This window comes from Mus caroli, chromosome 5 (genome assembly GCF_900094665.2).
Source record: "Mus caroli chromosome 5, CAROLI_EIJ_v1.1, whole genome shotgun sequence".
In the NCBI taxonomy this organism is placed as follows: Eukaryota; Metazoa; Chordata; class Mammalia; order Rodentia; family Muridae; genus Mus; species Mus caroli.
In genome coordinates, this window is record NC_034574.1 from 9,945,182 (window position 1) to 9,969,344 (window position 24,163).

General features: G+C 37.4%; 1 protein-coding gene across 1 annotated transcript in view; it reads left to right on the forward strand.

The window, feature by feature from the left end:
* Pclo (piccolo presynaptic cytomatrix protein) overlaps positions 1 to 24,163 on the forward strand; it is a 328,272-nt gene that overhangs the window by 110,860 nt on the left and 193,249 nt on the right. The window contains exon 4 of the mRNA XM_029477261.1: positions 23,120 to 23,827. Coding sequence (XP_029333121.1) covers positions 23,120 to 23,827 — 708 coding nt within the window. The remainder of the gene's footprint in view (positions 1 to 23,119; positions 23,828 to 24,163) is intronic.

Consider the following 24,163-nt stretch of genomic DNA (forward strand, 5'->3'; position numbering starts at 1 on the left):
AAGCAGTTAGGGGGATCCAGGCTAAGGATCTATGTGTGAACCCAAACCCTGCAGGCTACAACAATAAGTGGCCTGGCAATACAGGTCCACTTGTGCAATAGTGGCACAAATGAAATTGGAATAACCAGCCACTTCCTGATTTAATTTAAGGCCAGCTTTACAAATTGAAACTCATACTTACCACCATTCTTAGTACCAAGAATCTGTGGCTAAATTCTGTGGCTAAGTATGTCATAGTTCTTAGAGGAGCTGTACCACAATTGCTCTGTTCAATGGATACGGTACTGAAGCAACTCCTAATGACAACATTGCATGTAGAAAGGGAAATGATCCACCCATACCAGAGAAGCTACTTTTATCAATAGATAACTATTAACACAGAGATTCATCATTGATCCACATAAATAAATGCTGTTGAACATTCATCAGTTAAGGGGACATCAGCTAATGTCCCCTTAACTGATCACATGCCATTTCCCTAAGGCTCAGGGGTTATTACAAAAGGTGTGTGTGTGGGAGGGGGGATTATAAGAGCCATAGGTAGTGAATGGTTACAAGTTAACAGTGTTGTCTGGACACAACAGGGAAGTTGCTTCTCCTAATTAACGGCAGTTGAGATAACATGCACAATGTCTGTGCAGAGTCTGTTTAGACCAATTTTGAACCTGGAAAGAGGATGTTCCACCCTTCGTTAAAAAGCTTTTGATAGGTGGTAGCAATTAATAGAGATAAAAGCAGTTTTTGTTAAGGATATGGCCCTTGGTGGGTTAAGTGGCCCCAACTGAAGGACACAAACCCAAAAGGATATGAACAGCACAAAGTACACTTGATGAGTTAAAAGAAGAAAGAAGGATTCAAATTTTGGTGGTAGGGAAAAGGGGATACATCGGGGAGGAATAGGGAGAGGGGTGAATATGATGAGACATATTGTATAAAAGTTTCAAAAAATATGAGAAAAATAACAAAACAGTAATTGTAAGCAGTTTACCTGCGAACCTAAGGGCATCAGGAATGAAAAGTCATTGCAAGTATCCCATACTATAAGCTACTTTTAATACTTTAAAAAGTCAGTTTGTTTATTTTCCCATATTTTGTCTAAATAGTTCCAGTACTTGGTAAATGTGAAGGTTTGGATTTGTGTTCATGTACTGCCACATACACTGACAATTTTAATCAAACATTGGCTTTAATTTTAATTCCCTATGAATATGTGTAAGATACCAAAGCACAAAAGTAGAATGACACTCCTCTTCTCTTCAATACATGCCCGTATTCCACCAAGCAGCTCTCTCAAGGTGATATCAGGACTTGAGCCCCAACCCTAGTTTGCCTAAATATTAAAACATATGGCTTTTCATAATTGCCTGTGTGGAGTTAACTGCTTTCCAAGTGCTCATGCCAGAAAAACTCAGCAGCATCCTGGGGTCAGGTTTCCCTAAACCTTGTCCAAAATAAGTACCCTGGCATTTTGCCTGATGAATGTTCACTCTTTTGAAAATATTGGCCCTCTTAAGTGATACAGAACACAAGGAGTATAGATAATTTTGTGTGCTCTACCTTTATACTGTTAAATTTGTTTGTTCTGATTTGATCTTTGGTTGTATACTACCATCTTCTTATTTATACTATTTTGAAAAATATAGCTATACATGGCATTGATTTGTGCTATCTCTTAGAATTCATTTCTCATCACCTATCATACTAGTTGGAGCAGTTTCAGTAATTGTAGGGAGAGTGAAAGTTGGAATAATAGATGTACCATTCCTTCAGCTTTACTCATAAAAACATGATCAGCTTCACACTAGTTTTTCTTAAACACCTCAAGAATCTTTGTAACTTGTTTGCATTACAAAACAGAAGATAATCATCAATGTTCCAAAAATTGTGTTCCTTGAACAGCTTTAGAAGCCACGAGAAACAAGCCCAGAGGAGGGACCAGTGGTTCTTTCATGGTATTTCCAATACAGAGAAAAATCGAGTTATATTTAACTAAGGCAGCATAAGCTTTAGCATCCAGCTGTAAAGAACACTTAACAGAGCAATTGATTATAAGACCATAGGACCGTGGCCAAGAATTCAATGTCCTTCAGTAACAGTGTCTCTGAAGTTACAGCATGATATCAGTTCCCCAATCCCTGACTAAAATTCTGAGTTCATATTTTTTTCTTTTAAAAAATTCTAATCTTAGACTTAAATCAAGAACATGTTAAAGCAGTGCTCTGCCCCTGAGCTAGACTTAGCTGTTCCTTTATGAGTACATATTCTGCCTTCCAAACATCAAAAAACACACCCAGCATTTGACTTAATTGAGAGGAAAGAACAGCTTTGATATTAACATAGAAAATTATTCTCTATTTCAAATAGTTCAAGAAAAATTTTTAACAGAGGTCAGAATTAAATGATTTAAACAAATATGTTTCTTCAGTTCTTAGTGTTTGAGAAGGAACACCTTGAAACTTAAGTAATCATTATAAACAAAACAACTTCTTCACACCAAAAAGATCCTGTGAAATGTTCTAATTCAATATCAATATTGAGAATATTTTTCTCCCTGAATTTTGTATAGTAATATATCAATGACTATGTACATTTATTGTGGATATTATGAGATAGTTGGCTACATTCCAGAAGTTCATGCTGACACTCACCTAAAAGAGTCTTTAGTTTGAGCCTGCAAACCACAATAATATCAAGGAAAAGATATACCCAAGGGTTTAATAGTGGCAGTTACATTTCCAGTAACAAGTACCCAGGCCCATTGTAATTAAGGCCCATTCAATAGGTGGCAGTTGACATCTAGTCTCATAAACTAGCAACTGTGTGTGGTAAACTCATAGAACCCAGAGGGAAACTTACCACTGACTTTTCTAGAGCAACGCAGTCTCAAACTCATAGATAAGTATAGCTCTCCCTCTTCATCAAAGAGGCTTCTTTTCCAGCAAATGCTGGCTTACACGTAGTCACAAGGAGTCAAAACATGAAGAATAAATGATCATGGAGTGCCCTTCTGCGACTGGTATATCAACAGCACAATCTGTATACCTAAAGCTCATGGAACGTCATTGATAAGGGGGGGAAAGTTTGTAAGAGCCAGAGAAATTGGACACTTGCTGCAAGATAGTTACCCAATTCCATATGATTAGCCCTAAACATGTGCATATGAGAATCAATGAATAGATTCAGAAGATTCTCTCTCTCTCTCTCTCTCTCTCTCTCTCTCTCTCTCTCTCTCTCTCTGTGTGTGTGTGTGTGTGTGTGTGTGTGTGTGTGTGTGTATGTGTGTTTGTGTTTATGTAACAGTAGAGATTGTAGAAAGTCATGATTCTAAGACGGAGAGAGAAAAGAGGGAAGAGTTGGAGGATGCAAGGTAGGACCCATAAATAAAGGGACTACTCACTTTTCATCTATCTAAATCCCAACAGAAAAAAAATTAAACTAAATACAGCCAAATGCTAAGGTGTAAGAGTCTATGTTGTTTTTCCTATTAGCTACCCAAATTCATTTATTGTTGCAAGTAGACACATTCAGGCTGACCTAATACCACATTCAACATGCTTTTCTAATTGGTATAATAAAATTATCTTCACTGTTTTTCAGAAACAAAAAAGAATAAATAGATTAAATGTAGTTGCAAAACTATTTTTTTACAAAATTAGCTTTAGATTATGTGATTAGCATCATTGTTTTCCCAAAACCTCATTCCATTGACCAATATAATGATGTGCTTCATATTTTTTGAATTATAAATAATTATTTAACATAAATGTTCATAAATATCCATATATTTGCATTTAGGCTAAAATCATTAAAATATCAGCTTTACCCCATTCTATAAAGTTTATGCTAAGACAATATTATTTATTAGTTAACAAATCTTAATATAAAATCCATACTAAGCCCCAGTGAAATATTTTAAAAACTTGCATACTTGCAAGAAAAAAAGATAAAGCATGTCCAGAGCCAGATGTCACATTTCCAATCTAGAAGTAAAGAATAATTATACCAAAATAAGACCATGTCCTGATGAGACAAAGCTTAACTAAATCCCAAAGCTTCATTTCCAGTATTTGAAAGAGAATAATGAGATAGATCCTGAGAGCTCGTCAACCCTGTTCCTTCAGCTTTGCTGGCTGGAGCCTCATTCAGGCTGAATTTTAAGCTGTGATCATGTTCATTTGCCAGGAATACCTGGATGATGGCTTCTCTAAGTCCTTTGGACGTCTATTAAAGCTTTGGCTTCATTCTCAGTACCCCAGTTCTTGACTTACCAAGCACTGCTTCAGAGATGATGACCCTGAATAATGTAGTATGGTTTCCTAAGCTTATATCTCAGTGGAAGCCTCTGTTACTCAACATTCCTTGCATTCTGTTTTCTACACAAGAGTGTATGCACAAGGCTTATGCTGCCCGCTAGGAAGATCTTTGTGTGTAGTCTCTTTGTGCCATCTAACTTAAGTAGCAGAGATAAGCAGTTTACAGAAGAACATTATTCTCACAGTCGTTGAAACAAATTTACATGTTTGCATCTTCATATATGCAATGCTTATTAAGGAGTCTGGCTGATTCCTGAGATGGCCACCTTGCTTCTTTTTTATAGTATTGGTATACATGATTTGCCTTATTTTTAATTAATGCTATCTACAACTTCCATCTTGATTTCATTTTTAAACATGTTCCTTTCCTAGAGGTACTGAACAATTTTCAAGTATTCTTACTCTGCTCCTTCTTGCTCTGGCCCCCAAGCAACTTTGAATGTAACCAGCAACATCTAGGCTGGTGCCTGCATTCTGTGGCTTCTTAGAACTTTCCTGATAAGTAAACAGCTCTTTTCCTGTTAACTTCATCCTGCCACCATGCACCAGGTTGTGGGGAAAATCTTTCCTGTGATTTTGGAACAGTGGCCTCTAATCCTCCATCTGAAGCTTAATAGCATAGCTTTTCTGTACACATTTCTCTCTGCGTTCTCCTCTGAGCCCTCATCAGAATCCCTCCTTAAGCTCTGCTTACATACTGAATTCTTAGCTTTTGTCTCATTCTTGTTTCATGAGCTCTTCCAAACCTTCCCCAAATCTTTTTACAACTAGCTTCTAAAAGCTTTGCACATCACCAAATATATTCTAGAAGTAACCCACTTCTTCAGTATCAATATTCTGAGTTGGATTTCCATCATTCTAACAAATATTTCAGATAATCAACACCCTTCCCTACCCTCTCCAAAATGATAAGTTGAATAAATCCTTTGCCTCACCTTTGGAAAGTCTAACCCACCAAGAGCTAGCCTCAGCATTTGTAGTACATGGTGAAATATGGCAAACCCAGGTGGTGAGCAAAGCCCCTGCAGCATAGCCAGAAAGTAACAGTGAGAGGGGAGGAGTCTAAGGTGTTAAACATTCTGAGTCTACTTGTGGATTCCCTCTCCTAAATATTCTCATTAAGTCTTCTTGTGTATTCCTTAATTTCTTCCATTTTCTTATTGTTTGACAAATACCCTAGTATTTCTTATACAAATGATCTGATGGAGATATGTTCTCTAAGTTTTATCTGTAAATTTCTTCATTTATACTTTTATTTCCATCACTGGGGGTGGTACTTAGGACCCATACCCTTAACAGAGAGAGAGGAGGAGAGAGGGAGAGGGGCGGGGGAGGGAGAAGGGAAAGAGGGAGGGAGGGAGGGAGACAGGTGACAGGTAATAGATGATAATAGATTAGGTGGATGAGATAGATAGATGATAGATGATAGATAGATAGATAGATAGATAGATAGATAGATAGATAGATAGATAGATATGATGTTTCCCAAGCTATATTTTCTGACTCTCAAGCCTCAGTCAACTAAGTAATTGGAATTTACAGGCATAAGGTATATAAGCGCACCAAGCTGCTTCCTATTTTTAAAGAAGAATGTTCCTATGTACAGTATTCTTAGTTGGCAACATGTTTGATGTCCTTCAGTACATGTAACATGTGTACTCTATTCTGATTGATAAGGTTTCACTGAGAAGTGTTCTGTCAATCCAGTGTAGACACACGTGTGCATGCTTTGTCCTCCTGCAGTGTCCTGAGAAATTCTATCTTGAACATATAAAAGCATGGCATAGACTTAGTTAAGTCTAACTAGTTACTGTAACCTTATGTCCCTGGAGATGTATACATGCTTGGTCTTGAAAATTTTGTCATTTTGTCATTGAATACACTTTCCTTCCCCCTTAATACACTCAACTTTCTCTCAAATCAAATAACCTGAATATGAATATCCATGCATCACATAGCTCCTATAGCTTTCTTGTTATTTTCTTCTCTTCTTTTCCTTGTTACTGTGAACTTACATAGATCTTGAGTTTGAGGCCATTAACTGTTACTTCTGATTCATCTGCCCTGACAGTGATGCCATTTGCTGCTTTTATAAATTTCCTTGAAGTTTTTTGCAGCTCAGGACCATTTTTTTAATTGCATCCATTTCTCTGATAATTGTCTTTGAGAGTGTTGATTCCGATTTGTTTGCTTGAAGCTCCTTGAGCTTCCTTGTTAGATGGTTTATATTCTTCATCTCAGAGTTCTCCCACACTCATTATTCTCTGGTCATTTTCTGTCACCTTAGTTTGAATTTCTAGGCAAGGTCATGGTTTTAGGAAAACCGACAAAATGTTTTACTCCCTGAATTTGCTCAGGTTGAAGAATGATAGGCTGATTGGTTGTCCCTCAACTATTATGTAACTTGCCCTGATATGGCCTTGATCTTGTTGAGTCCACCAGCACTTTGCTTGCTGGTGGGAGACAAAAGTCAGCAAGGCTATGTTTTAAGTTGCCAGGCTTATGTCTTAATAAGAAGGGTGAGGAAGAGGTTGGCCATGTTGAAAATTTGACACCTTGTTACAAATATACATGGCCCCTCTCCCTATCTGTCTGCTTACCAAGCAGTCTGTCTAACTTCTAGTCTCTCACAACTCTCGAAAAATGAGATAGTTAAATACCATGATACCTAAGGTTGAGGTAGAGTTGCTGCTGCAGGCAGCCCCATAGTTGTCAAGGCTCAGATTAAGGCCGATCACAATCCAAACACAATTTCAAGAATTTACACACTTCCTTGAATACTCCAAATCCTTTGCCGCTGGTGCTGGTGATAAGACCAAAACACACATACTGGGCCACACTGGGCCACAGCTCTTGTACTGATGCTAGAATAGGTCCAGAAGGTCCAGTTGAGAAAGTTGCAGCATAGACATAGTTGTCCTGCCTAAGAATGGGTGGAAGAGAAAACCCCTTGATTACCAAAACTGATGGTAAGTTACTTGGCTCTCCCAACTATAAGAATCTGCACAGGCTCAGGTAGGAGTTATGCTCCTGGACTATTCCAAGGACAGAAGTGATATCAGCTGAAACCCAAGTCAATAGGTATATAATTAGTTCTGAGGCTGGTGAACTAGAGGTTTTCTTTGTAAGCAAGTTGTATAGTACCTTTGGGTCTACCTGGTGCTGGGTCTTACCACAGCAGCAAGCCATATCTAAGAATGGCAGGTTTTGCATTTCCTGCTCTGGCACTGTTGCTTAAGCTTGGAGCTTGTATTGATGCTTAAAGACCTGGGTTTATTTTTTCCTTTTCTAAGTGAGAAGAACCCACCTCTGTGCTCTATGTCTTGCAATTGGAGGTTTGATGGTATACAGTATTAAAACCAAGCACTTGTGTGGATTTCTTATTCCTTGTGAAGGTAGACTTGAGAATGAGTAGTTATAGTTAGATTCAGCTGCCATTTTGATCCACTGATGGGCTTTTGTTTTTAAACTAATACTTTTGATATCATAAAAAATAATTTGGGGTGCTGAAGAGATGGCTAAACGTATGCCTACTTTTCCGGAAGACCCAGGTTTAATTCCCACTCACCTAGTCACTGACATGGTGACTCACAGTAACAAGGGATCTGATGTGTTCCCTTGGCCTCTGTGGTCACTGAGAGTGCACATGGGCTCCATAGAAATATGTACAGGTAAAAATCCATGTCCATAAAATTAAAAAATTTAAATATGAATAAAATGTATACAATTTCTAAAGCCCTAGAGCTTGACAAAATAAATGTATAATTGCATTTTGACTGGTATTTTATTATACAGATCAGAAAAATCCTTGCATTAAGTGTCAATAAATAAAAAAAGTATATTTCTACTTAAGATCATGATTTTTAAAAAAAAATGAAAATAGTTCCAAAATGCCTTAAATTTGTAAATATCTTACAAATTGACAAGTGACTTTTTTTTTTTTTTTTTTTTTTTTTTTTTGGTTTTTTCGAGACAGGGTTTCTCTGTGTAGCCCTCGCTGTCCTGGTGTCCTGGAACTCACTTTGTAGACCAGGCTGGCCTCGAACTCAGAAATCCGCCTGCCTCTGCCTCCCGAGTGCTGGGATTAAAGGTGTGCGCCAACACGCCTGGCTCGACAAGTGACTTTTAAGTCACTTGTTTATATGATTTTCAGCTAGTTAAAGTGAGCATTAATATTATCATAATAATTTTACAGGTAAGAAAATTAAAATGCAGATGGACTAGCTATTAAAAGCCCCATCCATAATACAGCTGTATTTATATTTTTATTACTTCATTAAAACTCTTTATTTAGCAGGTTGTTACCTGCTAAATAGTATATCACCATGAATATCAGTCAGGGAACATAAAACTTAACTGTGAGCCCTTAAGTTGTAACAGTGAAGTCAGTTAACATTCTGAATTCTGTAGATGGTGTCAATAGCTTATTACCATGTTAAAACATGACCAAATTATTAAGTCTCTGAATTCATTGATAGCTGTGTATTGGAAAAATTATATGTAAATATATCTCAATGTTAAATTGTCAGTTCATTTCAATAATTTTCAATATATTTAAAAATAATATCAAATTTATATATTGTTTTCCTTTCAAAACTCAATGATATTTTAATATTAAAATGTCTAAATATTTTTAAGTTGATGTTCAGACTAAAAAGAATACTGTAGAACTTTAAAGAAAGCAAGAGACTACCTAACATTTTTAATTTCATTTTTAATTAATAGACAAAGTAATAGCCTTCCTTATACATTTTGATCCATAATTTGCTTTGGTTTGTTTCCCAGAAACTCCTTTCCTCCCATCTCCCAACTCCTCTGCCTCTGCTTGTACCCCTCCATCTTTAGTATATCCCTTCCCATGTTCATGCCATATGTATTCTAACATCCTCACTAGGCCCATTCTTAAAGACTCATGTTTTCCCTCTAATGTAGCTCATTCTAGCTTCTATCTCTACATACTTCCACATAAATACACATATACAAAAACCAAGTATTGTGGAATATTCATAAGATATGTATGTATACATATATTAAAAAGAGTTGAAGTAAAGTTACCCTAATGGAGCAACAGTGACCCTACTAGATAACATACACTTAAGAAGTAGACAGCTCAGGTCTAGAAATGGGTTAACTCTTGGCTATTAAGGTTACACTAGACATTATAAGCTTGGCAGTAAAACTCTACTACAGAAGACACCAAATACTTGAGTCATAGAACATGGAGAAATTAATCGATAGCAACCAGAAGGAATTATTGTGACTGGTTAGCTTTCACAGTGATAGAGAATCTATGTGTACAACAGAGGAGGAAGTCATCATCAGTTAATGAGATGGGAGCTCTGTGAGCTACAATACCAACTAGGCTATCAAGAGATGCCCTCTGGGGCAATAATTAACACAAATGTCATGGGAGTAGCCAACCAATTTTTGACTAGATTTAAGGCCCACAATCAAAATATGGAACCCATAAAACAGGACACTATGTTAGGAGGGTATTAAATGTGTTAATTTGGGAGAAGTTGGGGAAGGAGAGTGAATATGACTAGAATACATTTTATAAGATACTCAAAGAATTAAAATATCTTAAAATATATAAAGAATAAAGGAAGATGAGTTAAAAGATAGAAGCTCTATGATCTACATCCAAGAGAAAGTATACCTGCTGCCTGTATTTCTGAGCCGAGGTTACCCCCAAAAGACACCACTTTCAGGTTCTATGCACTTTCTTATAAATTTCATGATTTCCTTTTCATAGCTTGATAAAATGTCATTATATGGATATATGACACTCTCATTATCTAACTTATCTGTTGATATATATCTAAACTAATTTCACTCCCTTGTCCATTGAAGAAAGCAAGAATAAGCTAGTGTCTCTATAGTGGGATTTGGAGACTTTGGGGAGCATGTCCAGCAGTAGGGCAGCTGAGCTATAGGGTGGATTTCTTTATAGTTTTGTGAAAACTCCCACTGTGATGTTTACAGTGGTTACAGCATTTTATATTCCCACCAGCAGAGGATACAAATCCCTCTTTCCTTACATATTCACCAATGATTCTTGTCACTTTGTTTTGGTTTGGTTTGGTTTGTTTTTGGTGGTTGCCATGTTGACAGGTGAGATAGACTTTAGAAATAGTTTTGACTATCGTTTCGAAGGTTGCTAAATATTTTGAACCTTAATCAAAATACCTATTTTCACTTGTGTTCTTTTTTTTTTTGAGAACCTTCTTTTCGGTTCATCAGTCGACTGAGCGATTGACAGATTTTGTGTGTTCATTTTTAGTTTTTGTAATTCTATATATATTCTAGATAATAACCCAATATATGAAGTATACCTAGCAAAGATTTTTCTCCCAGTCTATGGATGTTTTGTCCTTTTCTATTGACAATTTCTTTTCCTGTGCTGGGCTTTGAATTTATGTAGTCCCATTACATTTTGAGGCTACTTCCTAGTCTATTCTGGTTATTCAGAAAGATTTTGCCTATGTGCTGAAACATTTTTTTTTTGTAAATCATGTATAATCGTGCCTGGTTTTAAAATAAAGACTCGTTCCATTTAAAGTAAGGTAAATATAGAGTGTGAGCCCAACTCCAGAAGAGTTGCCTGAGAACAGAATTCTGCTTTTGAGAATCCTGGTTCAGCCAGTGTTTGTCTTTCATGAGCACTTTCATTCTAGTTAGAAGGCATTCCTTTGTAAATTAACCTTCCAATTAGTCTTTTCCCTGCTGCCTCACTGGTGTCATCTTGGTTTTTAAAGTCTTGGCAAAGTCAACACTTCCTCTGCTACAACTCCATTGTACATTCTCAGTGTCTTCCACTGTGGTTATCAATATTGTTTTCATTTTTTTTTTACTAGACTATGGTGAACATTTAGTGAGCAACTATAACTTTAACATCTGTGTTAATATGCTCCGATACAGTGTCTAGTGAAAATATATGGAATCATAAATTAATTAATCCAATTCTTCAGTGAGGCATTTCAACAGCTTCTCCAAGGGCATGTCAAAAGCTTCTCAAAGAATACAAATTTCTTTTGTTGTTTCTAGGTCTGCCTTGTTATTTACAGAGTATAGAAAACAATTTAATTTCTTCTCTTTAACTTACTTTGTTTTGCCATTTTGAAAACTAGGGGGAAAAAGCAAGATAGGAAAGCATTTTGGGCATCATTGTATAGTAACACACAGACAGACAGACAGACAGAAAGGAAGGCAGACACACACACAGACAGACACACACACACATATATATGTAACTTCTAATTCTTTAATACTTTATAGTAAACGATGATACGTAAAGATAATTTCTGTCTCAGATCCTGTATTCATTTGATATTTCTGCTGCTGACCAAGTCATCTACAAAAGTTTACAATCTCTGGGACTGGGGAAATGGTGCAGTTGGTAATGTACATGCAGGACAAACATTAGGACCTGAATTCAATCTCTATAATCTACATTACAAGCCCAATGTGATGGCACATGGTTGTATTCCCAGGACTGATAAGGAAGATATAAGTGAACCCCAGGGGTTCACTGGTCAGCCAGCTTAGCCTATTTGGAGAGTTTTAGCTCCAATACCAAACTGGATAGTGTCGTAAGAAAGAAACCAATTATACCTAAGGTTTATTCTGGCATCAATATGCCTCCAAACTTTCACACATATGCATTCTCTCTCTCTCTCTCTCTCTCTCTCTCTCTCTCTCTCTCTCTCTCTCTCTCTCTCTTTCTCTCTCTCTCTCTCGGGAGGGGAAGGGAAGAGGGAGAGAAAGGGGAGACAGAAGAAGGAAAGGAGGGAAGAAATAGAGAGAGATTGAGATTAGAGATTGTGTTGGATACTTCCAGTTATCAAAATAAAGATGGGGCAATGTAATATACATCATAATTCATTCTACAAATTTACTCACAACTAAAACAGTAGCCAGATTTATAGGCCACTTGAAAATAAATATTATAGTGATAAGGGAAACAATTTAAGATTAAGAAGAAAATTATTAACAAAGTATTCAGTTCACCTGTATTTAAAAAAAAATGGCACCAGGGCTAGGTTTGGTGCCATGTGACAGCAAATTCCAGCCAGCACTCTGGAGGTCAAGGCAGGTGAATTTCTGAGTTTGAGGCCAGCATCATCTATATCATGAATTCTACACCAGTCAGGGTTCATAATGAGACTTTGCCAAAGGAAGAAAGATGTAAGAAAAGAATAAAAAGGAAGATATCCGCCAAACCTTTTGAGATTCTTCTTAGCCTTCTTGCAAGCATTGTTGCCTTTCACATCTGTGACGTCCTCATTTTCCCACACACATATAGTAAAACTGTCTCCCACTTTTATTAGTGATTCTACATAATACGCTTTGTTGGTTTCCTCTGAGTAAAGGGAGGTGTTAAGAGTCTTTTATTTACCAAGGAATTGTAGGAATTTCACAAGTAACCTAGTCTCAGCATCATCTCTGTCCTTGAAAATCTGACTCTCGGCAGCCTGCCTGTTTCTTCCACTGGTTGCTTAACAGAATACTGTTTTTAGTTTTGACATTTTATTTTCTGCATTTGTGTAATGAAAATAATTATAGAAACTCTTAAGATTGGGTGAGAATTTAATGAGAGAGAGCTTGTCCACAGGGTCTTCTAACAGAACACATTTTACGCAATCTTCTCTTCCCTGAGTCTGTTCCTCCACTATTTTTAATTCACCATTTTCCTTGCAAATAGGGACAGTTTTTTTTTCTTTTGTCTTAGCAGTGTTTCAATCCACCATTCATTTTTTTGCTGCTGCTGCCCTAGTCATTTACACAAGCTTGCAGCTCTGCAAAGCAATGACATTCCTTCAGGGGAAATTCATCCTCTTCAATGTAAGCAGCCAAAGGAGGAGGTTACATACAAATGAACCAGCTTTGGCTTAAAAATCGGAGTTCTATTTTATTTCTGTCTTTTGCGCCCAGACCAATGAATGTGTTCACAGGTACAGACAGCAATGGTGAATTTTTAGCATACAGTCTTTATCAGATTTTCAAAATGACAACTATCATCGTGACACTTTATAACTAACATCTACATTTGACTTAGCTGAGCATGGCAGGTAGGGAGACATCAGTTGGACTCCCTTTATATAAAGATTTTCCCCTGTATGAAGAGACACCATGACCATGGCAACTCTTATAAAGGACAACATTTAACTGGGACTGGCTTACAAGTTCAAAGGTTCAGTCCATTGTCATCATGGCAGGAAGTAAAGCAGAGTCCAGGCATACATGGTGCAGTAGAAAGAGCCAGGGGGTTGGCATCTTGATCTGAAAGCTGTCAGGAGAAAACTGTCTTCCAGGTAGCTAGGGGGAGGGTCTCAAAGTCCACCCCACAGTGATATATTACCTCCAACAAGGCCACACCTACTCCAACAACGCTGTACCTCCTAATAGTGTCATTCCTAATAGTGTCACACCTCCTAATAGTGCCACTCTCTGGGCCAAGCATATTCAGTCCTCATATTCCCTCAGACTTCAAGGCACCAAGTATTTCTGCCCAAACCATTCCTGCAGTAGTCTTGACATTAACATGGACCAGTGAAATACAGTTTATGTATTTCTCAAATTATTGCCATGCCTGTGTGTTCCTCTTCTCAACTTATCCAGGGTCTCTGAATGATTTAGCCACATCTTCACATTCAAGAAAGTACGTATTGGATCAGTCACTCAAGGATATTCATTATAAACTTATTTTTTATGCCCAACATACACATCATAGATCATTGAAAAACCTATGTGGTATTTATTGAACAGTAGATAATTGTTCAATAAACAACTGAACAGTTCTTGGGGGCAGATAATTGTTGTACTTTGGTCTACCTCTCTATGAGAGGTGCTATGCACCAGGCAAGAGGGGAAAGGCAGAACCCAGGATGACCAGGATCCAGCCTAGTTGGGTGTGAATGCTACGCACCAGAGAAGCTGGAGAAAAGAAAGCCTTCTTTGGGAGTCGGGTATATCTCTTTTAGGTGAAGGCCTTCCCTGAAGCAGCCTCTAATAAAGTGGTTCTCTCATATTACTTTATTTGCTGGTGGATATAAACACATGGATTTCATTGGGGTGAACTGAGATTATGTACCTTCTGGGGAAAGGAATGCCCAGGAAGGGAAGGTCATTGCCTGGTACTGTAAAGCCTCATTAGCATGGGGAAGCAAACTAGGTGTTATGCTATGTGACTGAATGCCCATGTTCCTTTCAGTGGGGTGTTGTGGTTACATGTTCCAGAGAAGGTACAGAGACAGGTAGGAATAAGCTCAACTCCTGCCATTCTCAAATCTCTGAGATTCCTGGGGTCTTAAATCACTCAACCTTACCAGTTTTTATGCCTGTCTGGTAGCACAGTCCCACATGCCTTACAGATAATGGTCACTCTACAGTTCCAACAAACAGAAGTAGAATTGGTGTTGCATGGTATGATGTAATGTCCATCTTCTAGTCCCACATTTTGAGGATGGTTTTGATGGGATCTCTGAGGCAGTCTGGCTACCTACCTTGTCCAAACTGTCAAGCTTAATTCAGCAAATGAACAAGGGAAGAAAGGACGGGATGTCAACCTCTGATGTCTAGGCACAAGCAGAACACACCCAGATACACATGTGGACACGCACTCATATACACACTGTCTATAGTATGATTAGATCACTAGAGGAGAGCCTCATGAGTGTACTTGATCCTCTTATGATGTCACTTAATGCTTCTGCTCCACTCAATCCCTGTGTGAATACAGGCAAAACAAGAAGCGTCTCCCTCTGGAGCTCTGGACTTTTCTGTCTCCAGAACTAGGCGTTTATTTACTTCTAGAATAAACTAGCTGACAAGAGTATGGAATTTTGACATAGCAGCCTCTGTAAATGAACACTGTATTTAATAGTTCATATCAGTTGTCCAAATGATAGAATCAGAGATCACATTGGAGACAAGTCTCTGGGCATGTATGTAAGGTATTTTAGAGATAAGGTAAATTAAAGTCCACATCTTATATGTGGACAGCCCCAGTCTCAGGTTGGGTGGAAGGAAAAAAGCTGACTAAGCACAAGTATTTATCACTTTGTTTCCAGACTGTGAATGAAATATGAACAGCTGCCTCCTCAAGCTCCTGACATCATGATTTGTATACCATGATGGTCTGTATGCTCAGAGTATAAGCAAAAACAAACCCTTACTCTCATAAGTGTACTTCTTGATAGGTATTTTGTCATAACATGACAAATAACTGCTTCTCTGTGTACATGTGTATGTCTGTGTGTATGTGTCTGTTTCTCTCTCTCTCTCTCTCTCTCTCTCTCTCTCTCTCTGTGTGTGTGTGTGTGTGTGTGTATGTGTAGGGGGGCATACATGTGTGTCTGTATGTATGTGGTATTAAAAGTGTGGATGCTTCTTAGAAGGGGGAACAAAATACCCATAGGAGGAAATATGGAGCAGAGACTGAAGGAAAGGCCATCCAGATACTGCCCCACCTGGGGATCCATCCCATATACAGTCTCCAAACCTGGACACTATTGCAGATGCCAAGAAGTGCTTGCTGACTGGAGCCCAATATAGCTGTCTCCTGAGAGGCTTTTCCAGAGCCTGATAAGTACAGAGGCAGATGCTCTTGCACCCAATCATTGGACTGAGCATCTGATGGAGGAGTTGGAGAAGGGACTGAAGGAGCTGTTTTGCATCCCCATGGGGGGGAGCAACAGTGTCAAGTGGCCAGATTCCCCCCATCTCCTGGGGACTGGGCCACCAATCAAATAGTACACATGGAGGGACCCATGGCTCCGGCCGAATATGTGGAAGAGGATGGCCTTGTTGGATATCAGTGAGAGGAGACGCCCTTGGACCTGAGGGGGTTCAATGCCCCAATGTAGGGGAATGCCAGGGCTGAAAGGCAGGAGTGGGTGGATGGGTGGTAGAACACTCTCAGAGAGGCAGGGGTGAGGTGATGGGATAGGGGATTTCCAGGAGAGATCTAGAAAAGGGATAACATTTGAAATATAAATAAAGAAAATATCCAGTAAAAGGAAAAGAAAGAAAGAAAGAAAGAAAGAAAGAAAGAAAGAAAGAAAGAAAGAAAGAAAGAAAGAAAGGAAGGAAGAAAGAAAGGAAGAAAGGAGGGAGGGAGGGAAGGAAGGAAGGAGGGAGGGAGGGAGGGAGGGAGGGAGGAAGAAAGAAAGGAAAGAAAGAAAGAAAGAAAGAAAGAAAGAAAGAAAGAAAGAAAGAAAGAAAGAAAGAAAGAGAAAGAGAGAAAGAGAGAAAGAACCTAAACCCAATGTTTCCTTCAGTGAGTTCAGTCACAATTGTTTCAATGTAATAATTTACAGATATTTTAATTCAGGCATAAAATTTATGCATATAACTCTTTTAACTACCACTCAGATTATTTTTGGAGTTTAGAAAAATGTATATGTATCATGACAAGAAAGAAAACAGACAGGGATTCTGGTTTAGGTCATGAAAAAATGAACACCAAAACCAACAAAAAGTATTGAATTAATTTTTCAGCATATTTTAAATCTCTGATTATAATACATAATATGATTTTTATTCATTAAATGCTATATGTGATTTTAGTTCACATGTGGCTATTTATAAAAATATTGTTAACATATTTTACATATGTGGAAGCATATATTTTCTACTTCTAAAGAAAAAAAGCAGAGTGACTATTTTGGGATGTATAGGGCTGTGTGGCATTACAGAAGTGGGAGACATGGACAGGTCTGCTAATCACCTTAGACCAAGGACCTTAGAAATTCTCCCAGTTTGCCATAGTCTGCTAGAATTATATTTTTATTGATCCTTTTTTCAAATGTGGTCATTCTACTCTAACTCAGTAAAGTATCTATTTCCCATGTTCCAATTGTTCGTATTTAATGCTTATTTTGAATTGTTTTACATGTATACTTGTCTATTTTGCCTTAACTTCTTATGTAATCATTTTGTACATACGAACAAATGAGAAAGAACATATTATTAAATACTGTACTGTGTACTTGAGTCATTCTTCTTTTGGTAATCATAAAAAGAACAGAAGTATGAAGAAAATCATATATTCTAATTTAAAAATATGTAGTAATATAATATGTAGTAATAAAAGGACCTTAATCATGTATTGTTCATTTTTAAGAGATGCAGAATAAGAATAAAAGTCCCACAAATAAACTATTTTGCATACATTTATTTTTGAAACAGTGTCTTATATAACTCTTTTCAGTCTTGAATTCATTGTATCGCAGAAACATCTAGAATTCTGTTCCTCTTGCTGTCAGCTCTGAAGTACTGATATGACAGACATACACCAGCATGCCTGGTTCATTTGCACACTTGTAAATGGTAATCCCATGATCAAAGATTCCTATCATGTTAATTTTATAGCCTAAAAATATCTGAGTATAGTCTAGAAAAAGTGTTCCCAACATTCAATTCTACTTCTTTGTATCTTCTACAAATAACAGAACAAAACATAGCAACAAGACATTTTTTGGATGTCAAATTACATTTAAGAACACAGGGTTCTAAGATAAATACAGATAGCTAAAATAGTATGAATTACTGATAAAAATGTCAGTGCTGCCCCCATACTTTTTGATCTGTCAGTAAATGAAGGGTGATTTCAATGGCTCTAGAGTTTGCTCAGTGGTTAAGAGTTCTTGCTGCTCTTCTACAGAACCCAAGTTTAAGGCTGAGCACCAACATCAAATCCCTTGCCACACCTGGTAGTAACTCTGACTCTGAGATTCCAATGACTTTTGACCTCTCTGACCTCCCTGGGCAACGGTGCATATACACCTATGCATATGGTGTAAGTGTGCACACAGGAGTGCACGCACGCGCACACGCGCACACACACACACACACACACTTAAGTATTTTAAAATCTTGTTATGGTTTATAAATACATTACCTTAATTAATTTTTTACCAAATACATTCTAAATGGTATGCACATCCACAAGCCACCACAATGTTAACTTACTACATAAATATTTTACTGTAGAACCAAAAGGTACACAAGACACGAGATTATATTTTGATTGCAAGTTTTTCAAGACAAGGCTATGGCCTCTGGTTCAACACTTCTGTTGAAGGAAAGTGGAAAGTGTATTAGTCTCCAAATCAGCCCAGTTGTTCCTTTAATAAAAATTAATGCAAAATACTATTTAGAAGACTTCTCAGATGGAAATATAAATTCATGTGTATTGTGTTTTTGACCATCATTTCCAAAGCATTTTAAGTCTATTGGTACATTTTCAACCTGCTACAAGCCATATATGCATGCTTCAAAAGAGATAGTTAGAAAAACAAACCAGCAGCCCTGAATTCTGTGATTTTACTTAATGGTATTGTTGCTATAGTTACAGCTGAAATCTTACATAAAGCAAATTACTTATTGATGGAGAAATGCTGAGTAGCACGGCACAGTCCCTTTGCTGTTCCTTTGTTATTGCCTTCATTTCCTGTTCCCCTCTTAAAATTAATGGATTTTTAGAGTGCTGTTTTGTTTTGAACAAGCTTTGATGATTAAATGTTAAAATAACTGCATTTTACTAACATGTTGTACCTGACAATTGAATGTGTTTGAATATGGTGTGATCAGCATAGTTATTTCTTATATACTTCTTATTTATCAGAATTTTCTCTACTTGGATATACATTTTTATATTCTAATAACTGATATTAAAGAAGTAAATAAGAATGTGGGTATTTTCATAACATGGAGGCTTCTGATTTTGTTACATTTAATAATAACTACATAAAAAATTATTAACAGTTTATTCCACTGACACTAATAAGACTCTCCTCAAAATAAAACATTAAAATCTATAGGATACATAGAAACAAATAACCATGGCTTGAGAACCTCAATATTGATGGCTGTATGTTTGCCAATGTCTCCATAAGCATTTAAAGTTAGTAGGAGTAATGTTGATACTAAAGTCAGTATTAGGAATGTCTTTAGAAATATAATGTCTATATTAAATATAAGTTTTCTGACATATGCTCACATTGTTTACTCTCAAATTTATGATTTCTTTAAATTAATATATATGTATATACTATAATGCCTAAGATATAGATATGATATATATGTATATAATGCCTAAATGTATAAATACAACATATTCACATATTCAGTATGTTTAATGCTAATTATATGTGTACAATTTCAGACTTGACTCCCTTCATATTGAATAATCAGATAGGAGGATCCTCCTTAGGGAAGATGGTTTCTCACACTTCAACAATTATTGGTCTGTAGCTCTTTGTCTATGGGTGTGCCCTGAGAGCTTCCTCACTTTCATTTTAGCATGTGGATTGGTGTAGTACTTGTTCAGACCTTCTTGAAGTATCATGGGTAAAGCTTCCCTTTTGTTGCTAGGAGACACAACTTTACAGCAGATTCCCTGGTCTTCTGGATCATAAAACATCATACATGTCATACAATATATCTGAATTTTATTCGTTTTCCCTTCCCCAAATCCTTGTAAATCCTCTTCAACCTCTCTGTCCACGCAATTCCCTGTGCTTTGTCTCTTTCCAAACAAGCAAATAGTTGAATTTGTATTGACTAACTAGTCCTGAAGAAGGGGAGCCTGTCCTACAGTGTGGTTGATATACCTACCCAGTGTCAGTCTATTGCAGAAAACTGAATTTCCCTCTCCCACCGTCTACCCATCATGACCAGCCTCTTGGATAAGTGTAAGAATTTATGCCTACTTCCGTTCACCTGTGCTTGGATTTTGTCTGACTTCGGTTTGTGCAGGTGTTGTGAATGCTTTCATAGTCTATGTGAATCCATAAATTCATCTGCCATGTTGTGTCTGGAAAATGTTGTTTCCCTGAAATCATCCACCACATGGCTCTAACAATATTTCCTCCCCCTCTTCTGCATACATCTCTAAGTCCTGACTTCAGAAGTGTAATACAGATACTATATATAGGCTGAACATTCAAATGTCTCTCATTCTCTGAACATTGCTCATTTGTAGATTTCAGTGTTAATTATTGTAAAAGGGAAGCTTCTCTGATGAGAGTTGAGACGTGCGCATATCTATGGATATCTATTTGCTATGGTGGCTTAATAGAATAATCGTAGTAGACTACCCTAGAGATGGTGATATATCTAGCCTCAGGTTCTTGGCCTCATTGACACTGTCTGATATAGAATCTAACTGTGGAGTGTGACATATATCCAGCCAAGAAGTAATTGATTATCTACTGTAGCATTTGTTCCCTTCTTGCACCAGTACATCTTGCAGGCAGGGAGCTGTTGTAGGTTTTAGGGTTTGTATCTTGCTGCTATCTCATAGAGATGCACAGCCATCTGTATGTGTGAAAGAACAGGCACCGCTGCTTTTTACCTCTAACAAACATACTATATATTGGGGGAATGATGTTTTTTATTTGACCTAACAGATTAGATGCATAAACTATACAGTGTTAACCCACTTACCTAATTTTAAAGTTAATGAAAATATTGAGTATGCTCTCTCCCAAAGAGCAATATACTTAATTTTCTCAACATATTTCCTTTTAAGAAAAGTCATGTGCTCTGTGGTACTTACCATATATGCAATATATGACAACTAAATAAGAGTAATTTCTCAAAAACAATTTAAATTTTATACTAGACAAAACTTCCCAGTGGACTGGAAGGATATTACTGCTAGATTAAAAGTGCACAGCTTATTTATATGGGAAAGTTGCCTGCTGAAAATGGCCAGTACACACCTGCATGGGATTTTTAGAATCCTTGTGACAGCACAGCACTCTGAACCTGCTATTTTTGTCTGTTTTTTTTTTTTTTTTGAAATGTCAGGCTCAAAATATGAATAATAAAAATATCCCAAGATGTATCTCAATCAAGTAATGATTTTTGAAACCATAGAACAGATCAAGATTGAAGTTCTGTAGGTGCAATCTTTGGTGACTATTCAGCACAGAATTGAGATACTCGCTATTGGGCAAGTGATCAAGGCAGTTTCTTCCCTATGACTTGTGGACCTAGTTGTTATGAAAAACTGTAGTTCACACCAGAGATATGTTCACGGGAACTTAATAGAGATGGACATTAATATATTACTTGGAGATGGTAGAACATACCTCTAATCCCAGCACTCAGAAGGCAGAGGCAGGTGGATCTCTGAGTTCAAGGTCAGTCTAGTCTACATAGAGATTTCCAGGTCAGCCAGGGCTACACAGAAAAACCTTGTTTTGGAAAAATAAATGAAGAAAGAAAGGAAAGACGGAAGGAAGGAAGGAAGGAAGGAAGGAAGGAAGGAAGGAAGGAAGGGAGGGAGGGAGGGAGGGAGGGAGGAACGAAGGAACGAAGGAAGGAAGGAACGAAGGAAGGAACGAAGGAAGGAAGGAAGGAAAACATAGGGGAAAAAGAAAGATTGATAATAAGGGATCAAATGCACCAAAAGGAAAGGGACCCAAATACAGCCCAATGCTTAAATACAGCCTTATTGCACATAACAGTTGGCTTTCATCTGTGTACTTTAGGTAAGAAATTAAGGATCCATAACCCCATACAGCTTACAAAAATGGCCAAATGTATTAAGTACCATATTTAAAGTCTCTAAAAAACAGAAAGCAGAGGACAAATTAAAACATTTCTTTAATAGTATTTTACAACAGTAAGTGATTTTTTTTTTGTAAGGTATTTAAGCCATGCAGCTGCAGAGAGGAGCCAGTGTGAGAAGCAATTTGAAATTGAATTTATCTGGAGACAATTCAACATAAGAAAGCAGGCAGTCTTATTTATAGGATCCTCCCACCTTCTTTCTTGCATAATAAATACATTAAATGATAATAATTAGAAAGAAGCAATATGCAGGGCCTTTATCTATTACATTAAGACAGATATATCATGGAGGACAGAACACAAAATTCAAGGATAATGTCTGCCATTTGCCTAGTGCCTGCCTTCTGTGTGAACGGTTTTCATGTGTTCTTTTTCAAAGAGTAGTTTTCATGCCTTAGCTTGCAAAACTGTGAGCTGGCAGATTCTCAAAACGGTGGGTCCTCTTTTCTTCACTCAGGGCTCTGCGAAGATAGTCCTCTAGGAAGCTGTTTAGCTGAATACAGCCTAAGGTGACCTTCTGAAGGCAGATACAACCTGTGACACCTTGAGCGGCAGTCACATAAGGAAATATTTCAATCCAAAAATCAGAATTTATTTTGGAAAAATATGCCAAGCAATTTGAACTATGACTCCATCCTACTTAGCTGATGAATACCTGTGATTAGTATTAAAAATGGAATTATTTTATTAATTTGAAAGAAAATAAGAGAATTATACACAAGTGACCCTTGAGAACTCTATGTTACTCAGTGGAATTTTATTTGATTGATACAAAGAAATAGAGTTGGTAAACTGAATTCAGAAAAGCTTTGTGTAATTTTGCACAAAATCAAAATTATTATGAAATATAATTGTATTTGAGTAAATATATGATGAAAATACTAAGTTTGAAGATACTAGGTGAAAATCAAATTTCTTTCAGATTGCTTTCCACCAAAAACCCCTAAACAAGCGCTTCTCTGAGTCCTTCTGTGTCCCTTTTCCACTCCCTTTCTTTCTGAACAGCATAGAGATTGGTTATCATTGTGTCATATTTATATTTTAAATAGCCCCTGTACAGTTTTTAAATGATTTTTTTACTTAGAAGACAATGACTCACCCTCTCCCTATCAACAATCAACAGAAACACTAAGCATCTTTAATTTTCATCTTGATTAATGCACTAGAATAGAAAGTCTGCAGTACTCTTATTAATCTAGCCATCGCTGTTTGTCTTGCAGATTCAAGAATGGCTTTGTTTAAACTGTCAGACACAGAGAGCAATATCAGGACAACTTGGAGATATGGACAAAATGCCACCTGCATCCTCAGGACCCAAAGCATCCCCAGTGCCTGCCCCTGCAGAGCCCTCACCTCAGAAAACACCAACAGCTGCCCACGCGAAAGGTAAAAAGAAGGAAACAGAAGTAAAAACAGAAACTGAAAAACCGATCCCAGAAAAAGAAACACCATCAATTGAGAAAACCCCTCCAGCAGTCACCACAGATCAAAAACTAGAAGAAAGTGAAGTAACCAAAAGCCAAGTTTCGGCCCTTCTGGAAAAGAAACCATCCGAAGAAGAAAAAGCCCTACCTGCAGATAAAAAGGAAAAGAAGCCACCTGCTGCAGAACAGCCACCACTTGAAGAAAAGAAGCCGATCCCTGATGATCAGAAATTACCCCCAGACGCAAAACCATCGGCCTCAGAGGGGGAAGAGAAACGTGATCTACAAGCTCACATTCAAATTCCCGAAGAAGGACCCATAGGCAAAGTGGCTTCACTGGCTTGTGAAGGAGAGCAGCAGCCAGACACCAGGCCTGAAGATCTGCCAGGCGCCACACCTCAGACGTTACCCAAGGACAGACAGAAGGAAAGCAGAGAGGTAACACAGCCTCAGGCAGAAGGCACGGCAAAGGACGGCCGAGGGGAGCCCAGCAAAGACAGGACAGTAAGTTGTGTTTCCTACCATCGCAATTGCTCATGTACTTTATGCTAGTTTTACATAGAACCTGAGCTGATCAAGGGTAAGGTGGACCTGAAAACCTATAAACTATGAACTGCATTTCAGAGAACTTTAACCTCTTTTCATGTAAATGTTATTTTGATACTTTAATGAAATAATTCCATAGAGATAAAATTCTCTAACATGTATATGATATTTTGATAATTCAAATTCCATAGAGATAAAATATTTTCTGAATTATACAGAAAAATGAAAATGTTTCCTATAGTTCCATGTTTATTATTATTATTATGATTATTACTCTTACGATTACTACTAATA